Genomic DNA, 25,244 nt, shown 5'->3' on the forward strand with positions numbered 1-25,244 from the left:
ATGGATGGATGGGGGCTCTTTGCTCCCTCTCCTATGCAGTAACAATCTTCACCAGAGAAGATTTCTCAGTGACACATCCAGTACATTCACTGGAACAGATTTAGCTCTGATGAGCTAGTATTTTCCAACAACAAACAAAATTTTGTCACTAAACTTACAAGCAGTTCTAGCAACACAATAAAGAACAACTTGAAATCTGATCTCAGCCATTCTACTCACATCCTTACTGTCTTCGTGTTTTCCATTAATGGATTATGCCTCTTTTCTATTTCATTGTTGAGATGAGGGAAAAATTAATTCTATTCCATTTTGTCCCCTGCTATTTCCACTTCAAAGTCTTCAACGTGTTTAAACATAAATCCCTAGAGCTTCTAGCTCTTAGTACTACTCCCAGTTAAGCAAAAGAAGAGTAAAAACCAGCCTCAGGACGTTGTGATAATTATTCCCTATAACCCCTGTCCATTCTTAGTCTGTCTCACAAAACTAACCAAGAGATTTACTGTCCAGAGAGTACAAGGAAAAAAAAAATGAAAAATACTTTAAGAACTTTATTAACTTTAACAAAAACTGCAAATTAAAGGGTGGTCAGTTGTTTGGGAGGATTCAGATACACGTTTAAATGCCAACTGAGAATATTTAACAAACTGTGTACAACTGCATCAGCCATCAACTGCTGAACACTAATCAATGTAATCCAAATCTTCTGGGATTCCAAAACTTTTGTCAATTCTGCTCTCTTCAAATCCAAATTTACGTTTGGCCCAGGACTTTATTGAAAAGATGTTATCTGTAAACAGAATGAAAAACATTCAGTTTTGAATATTTAGGAAAGCATGAATTATAGTCTTGCCTACAACAAAATCCTTCCATTTGCATTATCTCTGTGTATATGAAAAAGGTACATAGTGGGGAACAGCTTTATTAAGTAGATTTAGAACAGAAAACGGGAGGCTTTTGTTAATGACATACTTTTACTCAGTACTAAGCAAAATATGTCTTCTTTTTTGAAGGTTACCTTCATCTTTTCTTGCTCCTCTTCTGTGAGAAGACTGAAAGCTACAATTACAGTGTAAGCCTGCTATAGAGTGATAAGGTAAGTGTGAATATGCATAATAAGTATTTTATAGGCCCTTTTTCAACTAGACACCTCCTGTGTGACTGTCTACAACTGCAAAAATCAGATTCAAATTAACTATCAGATCCTTTCTAGTCCTGCATATGTTTGTTCAGATAATGTACATTTTGTTTGAACATTAAAAAAAAAACAAGTAGCTGTATTTCAGTGAGCACTTCTCTTTTAGCATCACATTACTATTATTTTAGCACATATAGTCTCTTCAATTTAACATAATTTTTCACTGCTGTATTGATTGAAACTCACTACGTCATTCCTAACACCCATAAATTGCAGCACAGTGTTCAAGACAGAAGTGTTCTCTGTGTCCGCACACCTTAGAAATATTTTCTTCTCTTCAACTATCAGACATTTGGCTTTGAAACTGTCTCTTCAATAGAAAAATATGCTACAGCATATTACCTAATTGTCTAATTAAATAGCAAAGTAGTTTCTACAGGCTGAGGCATACAAGACCTTAAGAACAACAGCCTGTCATCAACAGTAGAAAACCCTGGCAACAGTACTCCCAGAAGTTATTTTCAAATACATAACTATTTCTCCATATGCAGTAAACAACCCAGTGCAAATGAAGATATAATAATAGTCAAAAGACTGACGACAATGATATCCTGCTGCACTTGGCACAACCAATGATAGTGCGCAGTCCATCATCAGTAGTAGACGAATTCTAAACAAAAATTACAAACGGCATTCTAAATAATTAAAAAAAAGGACATACATATTGCTTGCTCTGCAATAGGAAATATATAGCAATATAACAAAGCTAAGCAACAACAGAAAATTGAGTTAAACTTCCATACCAATGTTATCACAGTAACCTTCCTCAAAACTCTGCAGCATTTTTCCTGCATGTCAAAGCTGATGAATTAGCTTGAGAAATACCTACTTTATTTTAGCATCCATCATATGGTAGCAGCAATAAGGTTCCACAAAGCATTCTACTCTTTAGAAACACATGAAAATTCAGGAAAGAAGGATTAAGCTTTCTGAATACCTGGACACCACCATTTCCAGTCTCTTTCTACTAATGTTTTCCTCATCTTAAGAGATTTTAACTCAACCAAGAAAATGAGTTGCAGCTTGTAACACGGTGTGCAAGATAGCATCAGAAGAACAAATATGTGACATGAATTATGTTCAGTAACTAAACTGAGAAAATGTATTTTTTTTTGAACCATGATCATTTATATGCAAAATGTATTTCTGCATACTTTTATAAGTGAGGGCTATCCCACATCAAGTCCTAATCAAATTTAAAATTTTTAACAATGCGTAGGTCTTTTACTGAAATTGCTCTAGTCTGAAGCTGTGTTAAGCAATATAAATGCATACACACCAGTCCATCTATTGGCTGCCTCCTTGGCTACTTTGTTTGTCTGGCCTGCAATAGAGAAGAAAACCAAAAAAGAAAAGCGTACATCAGAGTAAAATCATAGTTTCAAGGCATAGACATTAAATTTTTATTGATGTCATTTTTAGGGAACCACACAATATAAGGAAGTTATTCTACTGCTTCCAAACCTTTCTTCTGTTTTACACTTTTAAGGTTCCAGCAAGCACAAAGCTAAGTTAAAGAAAAACAGGAGCAAAGGAACATAAAAGGTACCATATAAACAACTCTGATTTTTTTGAAGTGTATTTTAAAACAAAATAATCCTAGCTTGGTTTGCCTAGGGGCTCAATTGTCTGTACCAAGATTGGAACTAGATACATGGCCTGAAGATACCAGAGGCAACCGAGACGTAAAGTATTTTATAATCCTCTCCATACATAAGTAATCCACCACATAGGTATGCATGATTCTATATAGATAAGGCAAATGACAAGGGTAGCAGTCTATCACATTAATCCAAAAGTTTATCATATAGCTCTGGAAGGTCTCCTGGGCTTTGAGAACCCCCTTAATGAAATTAAGACAAAATAATGCTCCTGGTTATTAAACTTGGCTTCCCTCCCTTACCACTGCTTCAGATCTACATACATAACCATAAATTACCATTACGACAAATAGCTTTTATATAGTTTCCATGAGGCAAAACACTATCAAGAAAAATTCCTCTTAGATCACCTTGCTCCTATTAAAATAAGTACTGAATCAAATCAAGCAGGTTGGTTTGTAACGTGGGAATTTATCAGAATCATTATGGTTCTCACGCCTACACATAACTTAGTTATTCCCAGTCAGTCTTGTTGGTACTTGCATGATAACACTCATTTGAATGGTCAGCATGAAATTTGTTTCCAGGGCACTGAGAAGTGAATATATGATCAGGTATCCATTGTTATAAAGATTACACTTCAGGCAAAATTAAATTATGTTGAAAAATCATCTGCTAGTACACAGGAAGCTAAGCACTCATTATTCTACCCTTATTACTTCAGTAAGCTATCTGAAAAATGTTTTAGTCACAGTAAAACACCGTTTCAAAAACAGTGCAGTTTCTAGAAGTGATGTACAATTACAAAGCTTGGGCCAACCATGAAGAAAAGCAAAAAAGAAAGATGTGCAAAAAAGGGGATTAATCGTAGCTTGAGAGAGATATTCCTTATTTCCTTTGCTGACTGCTTGTTGCCACCCCCACTTGTTCAGTTCCATGACTGGCAGCACTGACAACGTACTGGCAGCCAAAGGCATTTTGAACAATACTTTACCTAACGGTACATAAAGCAAGTCTGCAGAGTAATGGCTTCCACTGGTCAAGATTTTAAATGTGTTAGCTGTGATACTTCACTCAGCATTTTTCTGAAACTTGAGTAAAACTGTAAAACTGTATTTGACTCCAAGTAATGAAGGTTGAAATGAAGCAGGGGAAAGTAGGATGGTATTAAACTCTGTGGATCCAGAGCCGCAAGGTGACAGCATCCTGAAAGGCAGGTGAGCCAACCTAGTCCACAGTACCTGCTAGGTCTCAGCAGAAACCTCTGTTTTGCTGGAAGCAGCTAACCAGCGGAGCCCTGTGCTTCCGCATCACACAGCAGCTCTAAGTTCCTGCAGCTTTCAGCACGCAGCACTGTGCTTAAAGCACAGTGACCGTATGGTACAGTGCATTAAAAAAAAAATAGTGGCAGCATGGCGCATTGTCACCCTTCAAACATTGTTTATGCATGTTAAAATAAACACATGCGTCATGTGTTTTAAAAATGTGACTTCTTACCTCTGTCAAAGAAAAGACTGAGGTAACGAACAGATACAGGTTGGGCAACAGGGTGGTTAGAACAGTGGTGGCTGCCTATAACTGAGTTGTGGCTAGAAATGAAATCATGGTAGTAAGAGCAGGAAGCTATAACAGGGAAATCCCACAGTGGGCAGTGCCTTCAATGACTTAAACAGCAGAGAAACAACAGAAAAATACCCAAACAAAAGAAACTCCCAAAGTAAAAGTTATACAAATAAAATGAAGAAATATTTTAACCATGTCATTCTTTCCATGCACCACGTGAGACTGATCACAGACTCGCAGCAAAGTGTCACGGTAGAAGTGTGGAAGGATCACAAGTGGAGGCAGAACTTCAGGATGGGGAAGGTGACATTCAAACAATCTGGCTGAATATCAAAGAAGAGGCTGCTTCAGTTCTTCAGAGGCTGGGAACACAAATCCCCCACATTGCTCTGCTGCCAGGGGGCTCAGGGTTGAGGAAACAAAAGCCACTTGTAAAGCCTCAGGCACATGACATCTCCAGGAAATGCATTCACAAGAGGCCAGGACAAGTGTTTGCTGCTTTCGATTTCCCATTTGCACTGGTTGGCCCACGTGCCCATGTACACAATACCACCATAGGGATGCAGGTATGGATTTATTCTGCCATGTTGAAAGTTGCTTAGACAGTCAGGCATATTGTATCAACAGCAATGCCAGCTAGCTTGGCAAGTTGCAAGGCACCCGCATGTTCCTCAGGCTCCAGCCTGAGCAAGCTCATGCAAACAAGACAGCTTGCACTGTCTCTTGTCATCAAGTGAGACTGTCACTGCCAGTGCTGCAGGATGGCACTGTGGTCTACTTAACTACTAATTCCTTCACTTAAATTTTCCCCTCACATTTCTTTTTTTAATTAGAGGCAAGGGAAACACACCTCATCCATCTCCAGAAACTACTATGTAATCACCTCAGCTGTTGCCTCATGGCTTTTTAGCTATCTGAAGGCAAGATTAAAGTCCCTTGGGATCAGACTCTACTCTTGCCTACAGTTCCACTGCAGGATCTTGTCTGCCTGCTGTGTCCAACACCATGCCTGAGAAGAAGGAGACACCAGCCACATCTGCATCATCACCAGCATCTTCCAGAGGCTCCTGACTCCATCACAAGAACTGAGAGAAATGAAGGAATCTGCAGCTTAACTACTTTCTGGAAACCTTTTATAGTTGCTTGTTGGAACTTTCATTGGTTGTGTCATCTGTATGTGAACGTGCATGGAAGATGAGGGAAAGGAGGAGCAGCAAAACAGACATCCCCCAGACACCTACATTATGTACTGATGTAACTCAAAGTCATGCTACTTCTGATTAACTATTCTCTAGCTCCACAGGATCATACAGCCATTGGCTTCCTGGTTTTTAGACTGTACTGAAAAAGAAAGTTTAAGACCTAAAGAAGACAATAGCATGGGAACTTAAAAATGCATACACCAAAGGAGAATCAGGACACAAACTGTGTGAACTGTAAAAAGGAGAACTCAGATACAGCACTGAGGACAACTGGCTAGTTGCCAAAACCACCACAACCACTGGGTCCCAAGCTCAGCTGGAGTCCTGCTGATCCTCCTACTGACCACAGCTGCTCTATCAGAACTTGATTTTTGGCAGCTACTAAATAGTGCTCCAGTACAGAAGCTGCACAAGACAATGACAGGGCCAAACGTGCAGAAGAGGTGAGCAATACAGGAGGCAACATATGTTCCAGCTGCTTCCAGATGTTCTCATTACCACTGTTAGGCCCTAGTTATGCTCTACTTCATATCTGCACATTGGCTAACAATATTTACAGTTGCTGTCTGGAAGCAACAGAATAATCCATTTGTTCTGGACATTACATATTTATTTCACTGATTTGTGTGACAATGCATCAATAGACTTGCCTGCTCCCACGCCTGCAGGATACAAGTCATTCACTTGGCTGAGGCACACACCTGTATCCTCTGCTGACCAGTTTCAGGCACACTTGGCATTTTGTAAGCAGGAAAATGGGAGCTTGCATTTTCTCTCCCGAACTGAACAAAAGCAACCACTGTGTGTACAGCAATGCAGGGCCCAGGAGCAGCATGGCTTGCAAACACTAGTCTGTTATGTTAGAAAAACACACCTGGAAATAGGCCCTAAACAGTGGAAGGCTAAGGATCAAAGAGTTGGTTTTGACCAGTCCTCATGGAAGTCTCTTCTTCCCTCAACCCCAGGTATCTCCAGAGAACTACAGGGAACTCAAAAAGCCCAGATCCTGGCAACTGAACCATTGTCCTAAGCATCTGTGATTGTCCTTATCACAGGGACAATCCCCTCTATTCCCTTGGAGGAAAGCAAAGGTAGGGAAAGGAAGGCCCAGCAGCAGCAAATGTGAGGCAGGGTTGGAAACATGCTTTTTAATGCAGGCGAGTGACATTCTACCAGCGACCTGCAGGGATCGAGGAGCAGAAGAGGAGATGGAGCTGACAAAAGGGCGTGTGGACAGCTGTAGGAGATGCAGTAAGGAGATTTCTGAAGCAAATGGACAGCAAGCACCTGGTCAGGAGTGAAGGCCAGCAGCACAAAACATTAACACAGCAATGTTTCTGAACAAATCTGAACTGGCAATATATATTGGCTCAAATCTTAGCACGGTCAGGCCACGTTGTTTCTGATCTGACTTAGGGACCCCTACACTCATTCTCAGCATACTGCAGAACTACAGCCTCCTCTTTCCTCTTTTCTTTCCTCCTTCCCGCAGATTTGCTCACTTTTTTTCCTGGAAGGGGTGGTGTGGGGAATCAAAGGCCCTATTTGCATTCCAAAACGGAATGGTGAAAAACTGTTTAAGCCTCAAATAGTTCTACAGGAGGGAAAACCACTACATACCTCATCAACACAATGTATATACTCCAGGAGACTTAAGTTAATCTTTCTATCAGACTTCAGATACTTTCATGGGTGAAAAACAATTGCGCTAGCAACAACCACCACCATCTCCTCAAAAACATTTTCCAAACCTACTTTCAGGATCTTTCTAAAAGCTTTTTTAAGTCCTGCATATATTATTAAAGGAATACTAAGGAAGCAGTCACTGAATCGGACTGTAAAGGTAACACATTCCGGCTCCAACAGCTATACTAAAAACATCTCAACAGCCAAAACCAGCTCACAACCACTTACGGACTTGGAAATGAAGAAAGAGCTGTAGCTTTTCTTTCCTCTCCTAGCTTCTACTCTTGCATTTTCAGGATAACTTTAAGGATTATTGTAGGTAATGTTTTTATGTGTAAACAAAATTTTTCAGGTTCAGGAACCTCTATTTCTACAGAATAACAAAAGTTATTTATAAAACTAGCACAGTTTGGTGCCAGTTTTGACCTACCACAACTAATGCCACAAGAAAATTGTATGGATTTACTCACTTAAGAGACGCATGACTGCAGAAGGAACTAGCACCTTTGCAAGGAGACAGTCACCCATCAGCCAGTGGGTTTGTTAGCAGATACATTCAGAATACAACTGCAGTCTTCAGCATGTGTGTGAGGGAGTAATTTTACAGTGTGAATCGCAATTCTTCTGCATGAAATGCAGAGAACAGCTGCAACTGTTCTCATGGGCCAGTGAGGATTATTAGCCCAAAGATTCCCAATCTCTCTCATGAAACTGGTCAGGGTAAATTAATTGCATTAGGTGGATTTGAATTCCAGTAATAATTCTGCATTCACTGAGACTGAATGTGAAATTAAATATGAAAAATGGCAACTACCATAAGTACAGTACATGAATTTGAATCTCCAATGACTCTGATTATCCATTGCCTTCTGCAGAGTTATCCGTTCTCCTGCTCACAGCCACCCTCACTTTCCAGAAACCTTGTTGTCATCACATTGTGACAGATCTGTGTTTCTCTACCTCTCTTGAAGAAGCATCATTATAATATCCTGTGATCCACAATTTCCAAAATCTTTCCCATTAATGAAAATGTCTCATGCAAATAAAGCACCCGTCTCTAAAGGCCAGGGTAGAAGGTGAACGTAGAAATTATATACCTGTCATCCACAGAGAGTACAAAAGCTAACTGCCTAGTAATTCCTACTGACATGTCCATCCACAAACTGACACCAGAGACCCTGATCAAGAGACTGTAGCTTGACACTGGAGACTGTTCATGGCAATGATGTGATCTTCTGTGACAGTGGCTTCTTTAAAGTCCATATTTGAGTATCCTTGAGACTAAATAGTCTACAACACTGTCAATAGGGTAACTCACAACATAGCAAGAACAGCTTTAGAAGAATGTTTTGTAACCAAGTACTAGGCAGAGATACCTCCACACTATATGCAATCTTTCCTTTCCCCCATGCTTCCCAAAGAGGTGTTTCCTCTTACCAGCAGAATAAAGAGCTCTTGTGTAGAAGAGTGATAGCACATCAGAATTCTGTCAACTCCTTGGAATCCAAAATAACACATCATTCCTCCCCCATACTCCAGTATCCCACATAACACTTATCCCCACGATATTAACACATCACAGTGCTTCAGAATTCATGACTAAATTCAAGTCAATGAATAGATATGATTTCTCATTTAAATGACATCACAAATTCAACAGAACTATTTATACTGACATATTACTAAATAATAAAAAGGAGTATCTCTTTTTATACTTAGATTCTGAAGAAAGTTTCAGAACTACAAGAAAAAGAGTGACAATTATGAATCCTACCTACCGATCTACAACTATTTTGAAAAGCACAGAACATAAGCCATTTGTGATAGAAAAATACTCAAGAAATTTTGATACATGAGTGAATTAAATTAACATTTCTGTTGCAACAGCTCTGTGTGTGTGTGTGTGTATATATGCTTGAAAGTAAATATGAACAAATACATAACATAGTGCCAGTCTTGCCTATATGGTGAGACACGGCAGTGCATAGTAAAACCACTGATAAGCTGATCCACATCTCTGGGAATATGCTTTTAAAGGATCTGCAATCTTTGTTAGTGTGTTTGAAAAAAGTGTCAAGTCCCATCAGCAAAAGCTCCCTCTGTCCCATATGAAAAGGTCACACTGTCAAATTTCATCAGTATGTACACAGTGTCTCTTTGAAAAACGTCCAACAGAATTTGTCGGAATCGCTATCCATACATTCCTCTATGCCAAAGACATGCTCTTGCACTTAAGTTTACTGCATTCATCTACCCACAGAAAAAGATCATTTACCTTTCAAGTATTCTACCTGAAAGCCCACGCTGAAATCTTAGTTGCATAACTAAAATACATCTATTCTTATTCAAAGAACAGAGGGAAGTTACGTGCTTACAAAAGGGAAGCAAACACACCAGCTTTCTGATTCAGGGCTCCCTAACACCACTTTGTTTTCCTTTAAGTGGACAACTCCTCCCCCTGAACTTCACTTGCTAGTAAAAGCTCTGTACTCCATATCTACTGCTGCTGAACTGTAGTTCGCAAGGAGGCCCATCCCAGAGCACTATGGTTTTTGTCCAGTTCGGGATGTCACTCTGCTGCACACCTCCTGTGGCACAGAAGTTGCAGGGAAGTGCCTGGAAGGAATCGCAGGATGTCCTCTGGTCTCTGTACCATGATTCAATGCATGTCCAACCATACCTATGCCATTTCTGAGGTGTTTGCAGCATGTTTTCAAGGTCTCCAGTGTTAGAGCTTCTACAACCTCCCCAGGCAATCTAGTTCTGCTTTTGATTATTGTCATCATTAGAACAGTTTTTCATCTAACTTTTTCCCCCCCCTGCAATTTAAGGCTATTACTTCCTGCTGAATTCTCCGTGAACCTGAGCAATAGGCTATTCCTTTCCTTTTTTGAAGGAGACATAAATAAGTGAAACCCACCAGGGGCAATCTTCTTTTGAGCCCTATTTTTGTAAAATTTTTTTGTCCTAGAATGTGGTTGCTCGATCTCTGGTCTTTTTTGTTCTACTCTGAATTCTCCCTAGTTAGTATATACCTCTCAAGCAGGATATCCAACACTGACACAGTTTTACAGGTGAAGCCTCACTAATGACAACTTCAGTAGAAAGATTATTTCATACATCTCATTGCTGGCTATACTTGTTCTTGTGTCTTAGTATGGCAATTTTGCTTTTCACAACACGAACGTCTTACATTCAACCTGTAAACTACTACATCCCTGACATCTTTTTCAAACCCTCCCCCCTTAACTACGTGCTCCAGATCATTTACATAACACAATATCCTTGAATGCGTGTATGTCCTTGCACTTGCCACTACTGAATTTTATTTAGTGTTTTTTTTTTAGACTATCTTTGCAATTTGTCATGCTCATTTTGAAATCTCACCTTGTCCTTTGTCCATGCAGCCTCTCCTAGTTTCGTGATCTGCAAATGTAACAACAGCATATCTTCTATTCTATTATCCAGCTCATTAATGTAAACACTGAGCAGAGGCACAGGCATGACAGACTCCATTAGAACTTCATCGATTCTATCTCCCTTTCTGATACTGAATTACTAATGAATATACCTTAAGTACAATTATAAAGTAGTTCGAGATTTACACTACTGCAGTTTCATTAAGATTGTGTTTCCCTAGTTTCCTTACCACAGTATCATGCAAAACTGAGTCAAAACACCAAAGACAAACTTCTCCCAATCTACAGAGGTCTCTTACAGGGGCAAAGACAAAACCTCTGTGTCTTCTAGGTGTTTACAAATTGTTTCTCTGTTCCAGACTTTTTTTTTCTGTTATCCTGTTCTTTCCAGTGAAACTAGCTCATAAGATGTTAACGTGAGGAGGGAAGAAAAAATATTGGAAATACTCTCAAATACACTACCAGGGCCAAGATTAGTCTTGCACTTGCACAACCTGCCCTGCAAAGTGTCTGCAGTTAAACAGCACGGAACAAGGTATCTATACTAGGAATATACACTGATAATATATGGTCCTAATCTAGATAAACCCATAATGAAAACATACTCTACCGTCCCATAACATATGGGAGGCTTCCTAGCACATGAGACTGGCAACACGTTTTTTTAAACAAGGCCAGGGAAGACTTCATTGGTCAGTCCTGCAACCTAGCACTGAAGACAATAAATTAAAATCCACAATACCTTTCCTGACCTCATTTTGCATATGGAAGTCATGAAAAGATGTGAACCAGGATTTTTTTAAAAAATCCCTTTGAACATCACCATAAGTTTACCAAAACAGTTTGAATGGTACCATACACAACTAACCTAGCAAGTCTAACACTGGGAGAGAGAAGCAAAATAATCACTCCACAAAAGCCGTTTTGTTTCTTATCTAAATGATCTATAGATTACTTCCATTTGATGCTCTCTTCATGGCTTTAAAACAAGGCCAAATGGATTGCTGCCAATTCATTTCTCCATCAGGAAGTATTATAAATGTAGTCACAAGTAGCCATTTTCCACATCACAAATTTTATCAAGTGTCCACCATTCCGAAGCAGCTCAACAACTTTTGGCATAAAGATTTACTGGCTCAGAAAATAAAATTATTCCCACATATTTCACCCGTCTGCCTCTCACCCTACATATTTTTTCTGCCATTCTAATATGAACAAAGAAACAAAATAACTAGAAAGAACAAAAATAAGCCTTGTGAGCTTTCTCGTTTAATTTTGAGAAAAGGTAACTTGCTAGAGCAGCCAGTTTATTTAAGCAGGGTGTTACGTATGCTAGCTAAAGATATCATCTTCCAACTGCCTCTTTTCTGACTGTCCAAGTAAAACCCCACTGATAAAAGACAAATGATTTTAAAATCAGGGTTTGGGGGTTTTTGTTGTATTTTGGCTTTTTTTTTTTTGCTTAACCAGCCAAAACACATCTTCATTTTAAAGCATTTGGCATAAGTTAAAGGTCTCCAAGAACGATAATCTTGCTATAATCTGTTTGAGGTATAAAAACACATGTATGCATGTGTCTAAACATTTCGGATGGTTTTTCATTGCAGAGTAACCTCTTAGCTGGAATCTAAACTTTGGGCCAAACACAGATACAGAGAAATTCTCTGAAACACAGATAATTAAGGCCTTTTGCTGAAAGCCAAATGACCCTTCTGAACTTCAGCTTCCCAGCTTCAGTCAAAAGCCCTACATTTCACTTCAAGCTTTGAGCCTTAGAAATACATGTTCTGATGCGTCTTAAGCTGCAGCAGTCTGTCCTGGTGGTCCTTTGCTCATTATTCTTCGTGGCTGTTATATTCCCCTCTCGAAGGGCCAGAAGCTACTCACCCATTTACCTACTCCTGTTCCTCTGTCGTTCAGTTCTTTCCAAATCCATTTTCCACACAATTCAACTCATAGCAGAGCTCAGGAAGATGCCCTTTGAAAATTTGTCACCTGATGTGCTTCTAGTTGGTCAGAGGATCCCTGGTTGCTCTTCAGGGCAACTACCACAAGACAGAAAATCCTGGGAGATGAATGACAAATTACCATATGTATGAAAGCCTTCTGAAGAAGGTGGAAAAGACTTCATCAGACAGACTGTTTAGTGGAAAGAGAGATTTCAAAGACCTGAGGAGAGTCCACCACAAGACAAGGATATAAATATCATCAGTTCCTAACTTGAGCTGACAACTCTGACTCACTTGCTGTTATCACTGGTGAACTGCAGCACAGGGGTGAAGGGCCAAGGTGGGAACTCTTTAACCTACTTTTGTCAGGAAAGGTCCTTAAACCCACCACATGATGGCCGCCGGTAATCACAGCCAGATTCTGCTCTGCAAGTGTTTGCTCCATCGAAAGACCAGCAAGCGCTTTCAGTAACTGAACTGCAAACAAGCCTCCCTTGATTTTCAAGAGAAAAAGACAATCGGAAAGGATGAAGATAAAGGAGCAGAAATAGGGCTTAAACTTGCAATTCCTTCTCACTTTCTATGATTACTGAAGCAGCTTGGAGCGTTTGTGATCAAGTATGTATTTGTAATTCCACTCATTAGTACCCTGCTCCTTTTTCAACTTAACAGTTAAAATTTATGTTTACTGTTACCATGTGTAACTATGATTACATACAAGTACTTTTATAATTTTTAGAAAGAATTAGGAATAAAGTTATGTTTAGTTTTGGTAAAGCATTTTGTTTTGTCTTTTAATGTAGCTTTTGAATGGGTAATTTAATTTGCCAACATTCCAACCAAATGACAAGCCATTCAAAGAACAGTATAGGGAGCAGGTAAAGCATATAAAAAATATTAACTTGATGAAATTAGTCGAGTAAACATGTTCTTTCATTACTGGTGCACATCTATATACATTCTGGTACTCCATGATGAAGAAGGAAAAAAGTTAAAAAAAGGGCAGGTGGGCTTTGTGGTTGTGTTTTTATTAGTAGCAGATAGCCCACAAGTTATGTACGTGAACATACATAGTCTATTTCCTGTCATATCCTCACCTGGATCTGCAGGAGATTAATACATTAAATATACAATTCTCTGAAAGATGAGACTAAGTAAAAGAAAGGGGTGCCTGTTTTTAAATCTATTATTTTTCTATGTACTTTTAAGCAAGTGTCTGGTTCACTCCAAAGAAAGCTTAGTTTAACCCTCTAAGGCTAACATAAGTGTGGGTGGAGACACTAGTCTAACTTCAACAGAATGACTAATTTCTATTTGCAGACTCTCTCTTAATGGTATTGATGCATAAACCATAAAAAGCACAGCTTGTCTCTCAGATGCCAGGTGCATATTTCACGGCCAGTAGCTAGAAAACATCCTCTTAATTGCAAACTGAACATATTGGATCTAGAGCTGATTAAAAATACCACTCTCTCTATAGGCTTGATCTTGGTGGCACCTACACCAGGCTTAAAATTATTTGTAGACATTCACTTTTCCAAGTGAATCATTACATTTCTAAAAATAGCTACTTAATAGTTCATTAACTGAAAGCACTGACAAGGCTCTTTAGTTCAAATAACCTTGCTGATATGTTTTCTGAACAATAGTCTTTGCCACAAAATATAAAAGAAACCCCAATAAACCATTTTGTAATTACCAGTGTTTTGATGAATTTTGAGTAAAACTGATGCAACTCATTTTAAAGCCTCTCAATCAGCCAGGATAGTCTAATCTTCATTTCATTTCTTCACTATTGTTCCCTGCTTTGGGAACAGGGACTATTCCCAGTATTAGTAAGAAATCCCAGAGAGAATCTAGCACTTCATACTAAGTTTTTGTAACGTTAAATACATCTGTATGCATAACACATTTTCAAATTGATTTGAGCCTGACAGAACATAATAGCTGGGTGTATCAACGAAAAAAATCCAAAACAAAACAAAAAAAAAACCCAACAAAACCCAAACTATGCATCCCACAAAATCCAGCAGCTAAGTCAACATTACCTTTTCAGCATTCAGCCTCAAGATACTAAGATGAATGAAGAAACTGGTAAACCCGGAACTATTTTCTCATACTGTCTGTATACCCTGATATAATTCTTCACAACAGTTTGTCAAGCTGAAATTTTCAGTGTTTAGACACATCAGAATTCGGAATTTTTGAAGCATCTACAATAAAAGGAGACACTTCCAAGTACATACTACATATAGCACAACATTTTCATAGCATGACTCAGTAGAGTCTGCATGTTTTCCCAAAAATTATTTTCACACAGCCATGTAAGTATTAGTTTTAGAAAATAATCTAACCCTGAACTGGACTGGTAGTGATGCCTCTGAGATCACGCTTTTGGAGATCCAAAAGGATAACTATCCAGGTATTTGTGGTTTGATATCCTGTCCATTTGAACCACTTACACCTCTTGCTACAGGGTAAAAATAAACAAAGAGAGCAGAAGTAAAAAGGCTGACACCAAAATTGCTACATTACGTGTGTTGTATCTGGCAGTTTGCTAGTTTTTGAGAATACAGTTTGTCTAGACACGTTCAGATCACTGTTTTAAAGATAAAAGCCTAAGACATAAAAATTATCAGTAATTGGACATTCTAAAAACATGCTAAATAAAACAGGAATGCTGACAGGCAACATCTAAGACCAGGCCCATAAATATTACCACTCATACCACATGGAAGACACTTACTTCAGTCAGTATGTAACTATTTTCTGAGATTACCATCCTTTGCAAAGGCACAAGTAACCAAAGCATGACTACTGTGAAAACAACAGCCAAGACCCAACAATGTTTTAATATAGTATAAATCAACATTCCTCCAATTACAGTGGAAGAACAAGAAGTTTGACATTCTAGAAATGTTTATTTTACAGTGAACGCTGAAAATGCTTAGCTCTTTCCAGTTACAAGCTGGCCAACAACTCAGAGCAAAATCTGTATCATCATTTATACACTTAAGCTGCCAGAGAAACCTTTCTATAAAATTAATTGTCAGAAAAATTTTATTAGCTCCCTAACATCTCTCTCTCTGCCGGGCAGGAAGAATTAAACTTATGCAGCAGGTTAATCGTGATGTTACGTGGAGCTTTTTTTGTTCGCCTTATGAAAATCTGGATAAATTACGAACTATTGAAAGCTTAAGCTTGCATTCTTTGCATACATACACGTTATGTCATATAAGCCTTTCTTCTGGAGGAATAGAGAATCTCTTCTCTACAATGGCTGCTCCCCCATGAGAATATCCTCCAGCCTACAAGAATCTCCCTCAAAGCTGAGAAACAAGGGCTCCGTTCTGCGCCAGCTGAAGCAGGATTACAAGTTTAACAGAGAAGTATAAAATCCCAGTATTCATTATTTTTTTTTTTTACTTCCAATGACTGTTGTTGGTTTTACTGCCTTTAATGTTGAGGAAGAATTTATTACTCAATCCTAACTCACACAAGATGCCTTAAACAACATTTCCAAGTAGCAAAGACAAGCTTCAACCACTGAACTGCAGCAGTCGTTAGACTAAATCCATATATTTTGCAATTCTAGATATATTTTTACAATATCCTACCTGTAAAATGGAATTATCCAAATATATCCAAAAGACCAGACTATTATGTAGCTTCCTCTAGTGGTCAGTCCCTAAATCTTGTTTATTCTGCTATTTACTGTAGTCAATTGTTATATACAAATACTAAAATTCTGTGTTCAGATGCTGTAAACTTGGGAAGGTATTAGAGTTTATACTTCAGCTCTCTAATATAAAAGCCAAGAAAATAAAGCCAAAACATAGAGCAAAACATTTGTTACTGGTATTAAAAGGACAAGCAGTGAAGTCAGAAAAAAACCAGTACTTCAGTATTCTGGTTTGCCCCCTTGTGAATATATATAGTTACATGGTCAAACATGACTTTCCCACCACAAGACTCAGGAAGCAAGGCAGATGTTCAGCTTTTAGCTGAGTCTTCAGATATTTGCTATGAATCATCCAAACTTCATTTTGACCCTGGAATTAATGTGTTTGTGTTTTAATGAGCCTCATCGCTGCACAATAGGTTTGTTTCTGCAATACTCTTGAGGGCAAGAGTTATTAAAAAGGCATAGCAAAGCATTCACCAAATTTTAAGGCCACTGAAATCAGATGACAATTTGATACACCCCTAAAATAGCACAACAAAAAAATCAAGGCAGCTTTATGATATGGGATGGGAAATTAATAGCGTGAAATTTTATACGGACCATCAGAAAGATTTCCTTACAGGTTGAAGTCATTAAGGAAGAATAGGGAAAACCCAAACGTAGCAAGTGACAACTGCCCATTACAAAACATATTATATTGAACAATCCAACTCTTAAAAAGAGTGCAATTACATAACATAACAGCCGTCTGATTTCTGATTCAAAATTAAAATATGGTAATTTAGAGTTAATAATCTGCTCAGGTGATCTAACTGAAAATAATCACAAGGATTATGTGATCTAAATTGTAAGGTTAGTAGAAAAATCATATCACTCACATGCAGTTTGAAAATGCTTTAAAATCTGTGAACCAGTTATTCTGTGAAACAGTGGCAGTAACTTCCACATCTAGCTAAACACCTTCCATTGCCTGAGATTCTTTACTGCCTTCTTACACTAAAAGCCATAACTTCCTGCATCTTGTTTTGCCTTTGCACTTCCCTGCACTCTGGAACGAGAGAAATGCCCCCCAACCTTTTTTTTTTTCCCCTTAAAGCCTGAAAATTCCATTCAGCTTTGACGAAGACATTAAGTCCCCAAAATTGACATTGCTATTTATTCACTTATACATTGCCAGCAACAATGTGCACAGCCAGTGCAACAATGACTGATGAAACATATAACGAAGCAGAAACTTTTAATCGAAGGTCAGGGACAAATTATTTTCTAAATACTACTGCATATTCTCCTGGGAATCCTACAGGTAGCCCAACAAGTCTAACCTCAGCAACTCCCTTAAATGCTCATCCCTCCATTGCAGAAGCTCACCTGGAGCTTCCACACACTTTAACAAAAACAAACAAACAAACAAAATAGAAGGGCATGACTGAAGTAACTAAAGATTACATTTCTTTCCCTTTCCCTCTTCTCAGGATATTAGCCTCTGTGTTGCCAGCTAATGCAGTTTGCCCTAGCATTCCAGCTGAGATTTGCCCCCTTATGCCTAGCATTTAGGAACGTGCTCACTGTGGCTGCTTCAAAAGAGAGGCTCCTCAAATCATTCAGTGCAACGCTTACTATAAGGGTATCTCAGCAGTTAAAATACCTGGCACTACGAATCCCTCTGCTGTCAGTATCTGCCTAACCTCATCCATTTTTACAGCTGGAATACGTCTGTTACTTGTCCTCGGGAGAGCACACAGCGTGGGATTTATAGCACAGTAACTAACCTCAGGGCTCGAGTTTGCTTATTCCCTGGCATACCATTACATCTTTGGGGAAAGATAATGCAGCTGACAAAGTGTCACAGCCCCTCAAAATAAATAATATCTGTCCAATTTTGTGGTGTGCTGCCAACTCCGTTTATGTTCCTGGCTTTCCTCTCAGCACATTTCGAAAGCTGTGGACATTGTTAGAAGAATAAGGGAAAAGAAAGATTCAGTGAGATATCTTCTCAGAAAAAGGTCTGTGCCTGTTCCTCATCACGCTGTAATGGCATTTTGGCATTACAGCAACTGAATACGCAGTGTTGTTTGGGTAGCAACATAAGAGCCTAATAAATAAAACATGAAAGTTGAAGTAGAGAAAATTCAATAAAATTTCACGCATGCTTTTCATTTTTCATGCTAAGGATCAGAACAAAGTACATTTCCGTGCCCAGTTCTGTATTAAGTATTGAAGTTATTCATCATTCCTTGTGTTCAATTAGAATTAGAAACTCCAACCAAAACCCATCATGTCAGAGACAGTACAAACAGTAAGTCAACAGTGTAATACCATACTAACGTATAAGTGAAAATCAAGTGCCTCTAACAAAATGCTTATGTTCTATATAGACAAGACAAAGTAAGTAGAAAGATACCTGTTTTGCCAGCATGGAATTGAAGGTAAATGGGCGCCAGAGACTACTCTTCCTACACACATTCTCGGGTTCAGCACACTTAGAAGTTATAGAATTAATACAGTTCTAGAAAGAATGGTCCTGATATTAATTCTAACGCATCAGAGTACTTCAATTTTAGGATTTGTTTGTTAACTGCTCGGTTGCTGGCAGAATAAATATTAATAAAAACTCCCTTATATAATACAACAGAACATGAAAAGAAATGGTCAGTGTACCTGTATTGTATTGCTTGCAGCTTTAAAAAGAAAAGCAGCTATTCTTTGGCTTATCTCTGCATACCAGACTTTAAGCTAAAGAAGCGCAGACCTTTTCATGCAAAAGTTCACTTTAAACAATATACAACTTACGCATTTCTTCAATGACGTCTGGATCACATTCTCTGTATTTGTCTATTTCTGTCTTAAGCTGCTTTTTTTTCTGCTGAAGCGCAGCAAGTTCCTCTATTAGAGCTGCACGTTCTGCCTGAGAATTCAAAGTATGTTGGGAGATATAAAAAAATACAAAAATAAAAATCAGTAATTATTGCACAGAATGTTTCTCAAAAAAATAAAAAGATGTAAATTTAAAAGCTGTTTTCACTACTGCTTTCTGTCAATGAACCAGTTGAGCATTTCATGCACACACAAAGCTCTCAGTGACACTAAACGATACAGAGTACAAAAAGGAAAAAAATTAAGGCCAAAATGGATAAACAAAAGAATAATTTTCTACAACCTTTCAACATGACGTGGTTTGACAAACTCCAAACAGATCTCTTAATTGTTGGGCTTAAAGGTTAAACAATATTTAGGAGTGCTAGTCTTGTAATTAATGATACCATTACAGAAAAACCTACCACTCACACTTTCACAAATTGGGATGCTGTGCATGAAGACACTCTGAATCTATTTTTCCTCTTTTTTCCACACCATTTAAGAGCAGTGGTCTCAAAAATAAATTCAGATGTTTATGACATGGGAGCCTTTGCTGGGAGAGTATACAATATTGACCTCAAATATTCTGTTGATCAATAAGAATCTGCAGACACTGACTCAACATGAGCTCTCCCATAGCCAACTCAGCACATACTTTTAATTCAGTCTGTAGTTACAGCCAAACACTGTAACTGGCTGATACTCAAAGAACTCATGTTAGGGCACTGGGTAGCCTAAAAAAGCCAGATACCATGAGTTTGTAAACCATCAGGGTTTTAGCCAATGGCAATCTCCAGGGCAGCCCAGCAGTCTCAGGTGGTTCTTTTGGTTTTTGGTTTGGTTTGGTTTCCCCCCTCCCCAGACTTCCATATTCCCTGTGCTTTTGCCAACAGTTTGGATTCAGCACATTCTGAAAATGCAGAGTGGAAATCAAAAGCTTCCTACATCGTGATCTAGATTTCTCAGGACTACTTCCTGACGTATAATCTGGAACCAAAACATTGGAAGCATCAGCCAGAACAGGATTTCCAGGACCAAGAGATTCTTGTGACTAAGGCAGGCCACACGGTGGAAAAGCCCAAGTCTCAAACAGTCCATTTGGAAACCTGACAACCACAACTGCATGAGAAACCTGCCTGTGATTCCCTGATTACAGTCAAACCCAGAGCATTTCTATAAAACATTTTGGATTCTAAGATTTGGCACTTTCCTACAAAATTCAATTCTACCTGAAAGCTTCTGGCCATCCCTGTTTATGCATTTATTGGAGGTTTAAACCACTTTAGACTAAGCATCGCAAAACAAATCAGCAACTTAGAATACCATATGAGGTATTTCTAACTAATATGCTGCTTCACATATATGGTAAATATGAAGTCTAAATATTATTTTGCAGTGTTAACAACCTCAGCATTCAAAGAGCACCAAGCTTATATGGCTGCTCAGAAAAGTAATTTAGAAATCTAGATTATAAGTAAGATAAAAAAAAATAAGACCCCCAATACCTATGTTTGCAGTTACTAGATCTGGCAGTTCAGCAACCGTTGGCAACGTTGGTACATACCTCTGGGTAGTTCAAGTTTTAAGATATCTTTAAATCTGAAAAAGCCTGGAAGATTACCAGACTTCAGGCAGTCACACATTATCTCAGTCTTGGAGCAGCCAGTTGTCAATATTTTACTCATTAATGCACGACCAACTAAGGAATAATCTAATATCTGATTTTTTTTCTGTGCCTTTCTCATCTCCAGTATTTAGAATTCTTAATTGATTTCCAACTACTACATTAGTGTTTACAAACAATGCATACTTATAGCCCTATTTCCTGGTAGGAATGCCTCCCTCCCAAAGCAACTTACAGTATCTTCACGTCCAATTTTTGCTTTCTCAATGCTTTTTTGTAAAGCCTCTTTTTTCTGACTGCTTTCAGCAAACTGATAAAGGAAACAAAGAAAAAAAATCAACCTATTTCCATAACATATATTAAGTATACCTATAAAATGTGTATACACATAAATATATTTAAATAAACAGGTGGATATACACTTTTAAGTATATAATTTTATATATATATAACTTGTGTAATAAAAATAAACACAAAATAAATACAAAAGCATCCAAATATAAGTCTGAGGCTCTGAACCAAAGAAAAGAATTAGAGGAAGCAACTTAAAGTCTAAGAAATTTTCACTCCCGTGGTACATAATCTTGTTATGTACTGCAAGTTCAGCATGGGACCAAAATCCTATTTCATACCATAATCTGCCATCTCTATGCAACGGAATGCATGACACAGAGGTTTTGGATTAGATTATCTCCTTTGGTCCTTTTCCAGCTCTTCTTATTCAATGGAAGCAGTGACAGAAGCTGTAGCAGATCCACCTGCTCAGCTGCTGATACCAGTCTTACCAAAGTGTGGTATGCCATTGGCACAGCCCCAATACCTTTTGCATACTGGTGAACAGAAGCCTCGATAGCTCAAAGGCATGTAAAGCCACAGCCCCCTTTTTTCTGTGCTGCACTCACACTGCTAGACTTCAGAGTTCGCTTCCCTCAGGCCTGAGGCAGAGGAATCTCCCAGATGTCACATCTCACAGTGTGAATACTGTGTGAATACTGGTGTGAATACCCCCGGCATTTTCCTGTTACTCCTGGAGGAATTGCTCATCAAGAGAGCTTGCTCTCCATTAACCTGGCACCCATCTTGAACCAGGCCCTTCCAGTTTAGTTGGAAGTTTTCCAGAGACACGACAGAAACCATCAAGCTGAGCAGGATGTATGACTTGCCGCTCAGGGACGGAATACTCAGCGTTAGCCAAAGCACCTTGAAATATTAAATGAGATGAATTAGAATCCAAAAAAAAAAAAATCTAATAAAATATAGTTTGGAAAGTAGTTACTGAATTTGAAACCAACACAAAAACAAAAAGAAAAAAAAGAAGAAGAAACAATAGTTTCTTTGTAAGAATGCTTTGTAAGTACTCACTCTTTGGTTTAGCTTTAAGATGTTCTGAGCAACAGTTAGGTAGAAAACCAGTGTATCAGACTAATCGTGAAGACCATGAAGGTGGCTGTCAGAGCCCAGGTTTCATTCTGCCTTCCCCTAAAAATCCTCACATGAAGCCTCCACTTCTACATTCCCTTTCTCACTGAGGATCCAACTGAGTGGAAAATCATTCCTAGACATTTATTGCAATTCCTAGCCTTGATAATTTAACCATATCATTTATATTCTTGTGCAGCTGTAACACCAAGACCATATTCATACAATGCACACAGAGCTGTTTTGGAGCTCCAATCACTTCTCAATTTCTATTTAAACTCACGTTCAGCCTATATTTTCAGAAATACATATTAAATGTAAGTGCATGATAAATATCAGGCAGAGCTTACTGCCAAGTCTTAGAGATCAGCCATAATGGTAAAAAGAAACGCTGTACTGGTTGTCCATACAGATTAGGACCCACCCCAACCGCAGCTCACTGGGTTTAGGGGTTCCTGTTACAGCTCAATTTTTAAAAATTACTTACTTTTTCTGGATAAGTGTTCATGCATGTGTGAATATACATACACACAAGAAGGTCTCCTTTCAAAAATAATGTTTTAGTTTTTCTTCAATTTATATAAAAATTACACTAATGGTAAGGCATATATGTTTTGGGGAAAAAATATGTCCAGCTGTTTACTCTTTGCTTTCAGTGCAAGTAACCACAGAGGCAGTGTGGGTTTCAGTATGTGGCTTGAAGTACACCAACATCTTAATTTTGGTGTACAGTTAAACAGTACTCTTTCCAGGCTTTCCACAAAATTCATATAACATTAAGTGTGTTAGTGCCCACATTATGCCATGCTAAACAGAAGTACACCGTTCAGAAGAGGACAAGTACTCAAGTGTAGTTTGCAGTTCGTGAAGCCCAGGAAAGACAAACACCAGAGCACACGTCGTTCAGTATCTCTGAAAAAAGATTTTTTTCTGGAACAAACCTCACAGAGGAAGCAGAGAAGCCAAGGAGCTTATCTAGGCCCATATACCACAAGTGCAAAGAATAAGCCAATGCTTTCCGCAACAGAGAGGACAAAAAGGTGTTGCTTTCTCAGTTTTTTCATATTCATGAGGTTCTTTAGGAACGTTCCTGTGTTCTGTAAGATGGAAGCACAGAAGGAGCTCTCAGGGAATTGCAATAAAAATCATTTCACAGTATGGCGTCTTATTATTTACTTGGTCCTCTACATTCCACAGCATTTAGTCATGACAGAGACGGTAATGACAAACACTGAGAACTACAGAAATATGCTAACCACCAAGAGGATTCTTACATTCTGACCTACATAACATGCAAGGTTGCCATGCCACAAGGTTAGAAGATTAGAAAATCTTCCTCTGTCTAAAAGGAATGATGATTTTGATAAAATTTTATTCAAGATTTTTGCTTTCTTCTCTCACAGATTTTAATTTCTTGCAGGTTTGTGTTTTTTTTTTTAATTCTGTCTTCACAATCAAGAATTTACAAAATAAAATGAAACCACAGCTCTCTGTGTATTATTTAGAAGTCACAATGGGTATTCCCGTGACAACAAATAAAAGATGAAGATAAGGAAAGGAATAGCAGAAGGAGGCAACATATTGAAAAAAAAAACAAACATAGGACAAGGATGCAAAGGGTGAGGAACAAATGGCCAGGGTCTATGCAAGGAATCTATGACAATGGGAGAAGCAGGAAGGCTTGGATAAAGAGATGGGAACACAGCTGAAAATAACTGTACATGAAAGAAGGAAAGACAGCAAGGATAAAGGAGTCGGAGGAAGGATAAATACAGATGATATAATACTTAATTGAGAGGTAAGAGCAAATGGCAGATGACAGGTTATAGAGCATTAGAAGGGGAAAAAAAAGAGCAGAATTTGCAAGTGTGGACTATGTATGACAGCACAGGATCACATCTGGCCAAATACAGTGACTTACTTTCCTACTCACCAGCTGCAGAAAAGCCTGATTGCAAAGGAGCACAGTGGCAGATGGAAGATTTCAATCCTTGGAGCAATCTTGGGACATTTTTAAAGGGAATTGGTAAATAATTTCTGAAGGTACATTAAGCACCCTGAAAGAAATCTGACTCCTGCCGACAGTGGTGACATTGATCTGGAGAAAAAGCTACTTATTGTGTCCCCTCTATGTTTCTTAAAAGAGATGTCTGGTCTGACACGTGAACAGTCTTCTGCCACAAGTGTAACTGGCCAGGTGTGGAAAACAAGTACAGAAAGAGATACTCTACTGTACTGGAAAGTTTCATGTCTCCAGTCTGTCTGACTTGTCTGACTAAGTGATTAAGCAGGACGCAAGAAAGCTGGAAAAATGTAATCTAGGGGAAAGCTGTTTAAAGACGGAGAGGAGACTAATAAAAAATTAAAAGTAAAAACAATTCTCCACAAGAGCATTTTCAATGTTTGCAAAACACGGTGGGAGCCTACAAGACGACAGATTAATGAAGTAACTTAACTAACATCTATAAAACAGGAGAATTAGGAAACAATTCCTTTAATTTTACAGACCACTGCGGTCAATTAACTGACTGCTGGCCTACCTTCGACACTAATTCAATCCCAAGTCCCCCAAAGGGATGTTCCTTCTTACTTTGCAAAAGTCTCACAACGTTTAGCTATACATTTGTGCAGCGGTTTGTGTGTGCTAAGTGCTACGCACTGATGATAACCATCAGTTCCATCACAGGCCTCGGGGTCTGGTTTGTATCAAAGGATATAGATTAGATGGAGGCAGGTAATTTATAATATACTGTGCACGCATTATTGCTAGGGTTCCACTTTGGCAAGTCGGTGACGTACATTTGGAAGAGGAACGTTTAACCCTGACACACAACAGCAGCAGGTTTCAGTTCTCTTCCTTCTCAAAACCTGCCTGATGCTGTCCTAGCTCTACACGACCAGGTTTTTATTCTCCAGCAAACCCGTAATCCTTCTGGTTCCTCATTCTTAACCACTCTAACCACCAATATCCCACCAAACATGTAGCTTGTCTCCCTAGCATATTAAAATATCTACAAACCTGGTGTAAGCCATGCAAACACAGAC

General features: G+C 38.6%; 1 protein-coding gene across 1 annotated transcript in view; it reads right to left on the reverse strand.

The window, feature by feature from the left end:
• Positions 1-534: 534 nt before the first annotated feature.
• The window catches only part of MND1 (meiotic nuclear divisions 1), a 48,012-nt gene continuing 23,302 nt past the window's right edge, over positions 535-25,244 (reverse strand). The window contains exons 5-8 of the mRNA XM_068404009.1: positions 21,016-21,090; positions 19,091-19,205; positions 2,475-2,519; positions 535-787 (exon numbers count right to left, since the gene is read on the reverse strand). Coding sequence (XP_068260110.1) covers positions 681-787; positions 2,475-2,519; positions 19,091-19,205; positions 21,016-21,090 — 342 coding nt within the window. The 3' untranslated portion in view covers positions 535-680. The remainder of the gene's footprint in view (positions 788-2,474; positions 2,520-19,090; positions 19,206-21,015; positions 21,091-25,244) is intronic.

This window comes from Nyctibius grandis, chromosome 6 (assembly GCF_013368605.1).
Source record: "Nyctibius grandis isolate bNycGra1 chromosome 6, bNycGra1.pri, whole genome shotgun sequence".
In the NCBI taxonomy this organism is placed as follows: domain Eukaryota; kingdom Metazoa; phylum Chordata; class Aves; order Nyctibiiformes; family Nyctibiidae; genus Nyctibius; species Nyctibius grandis.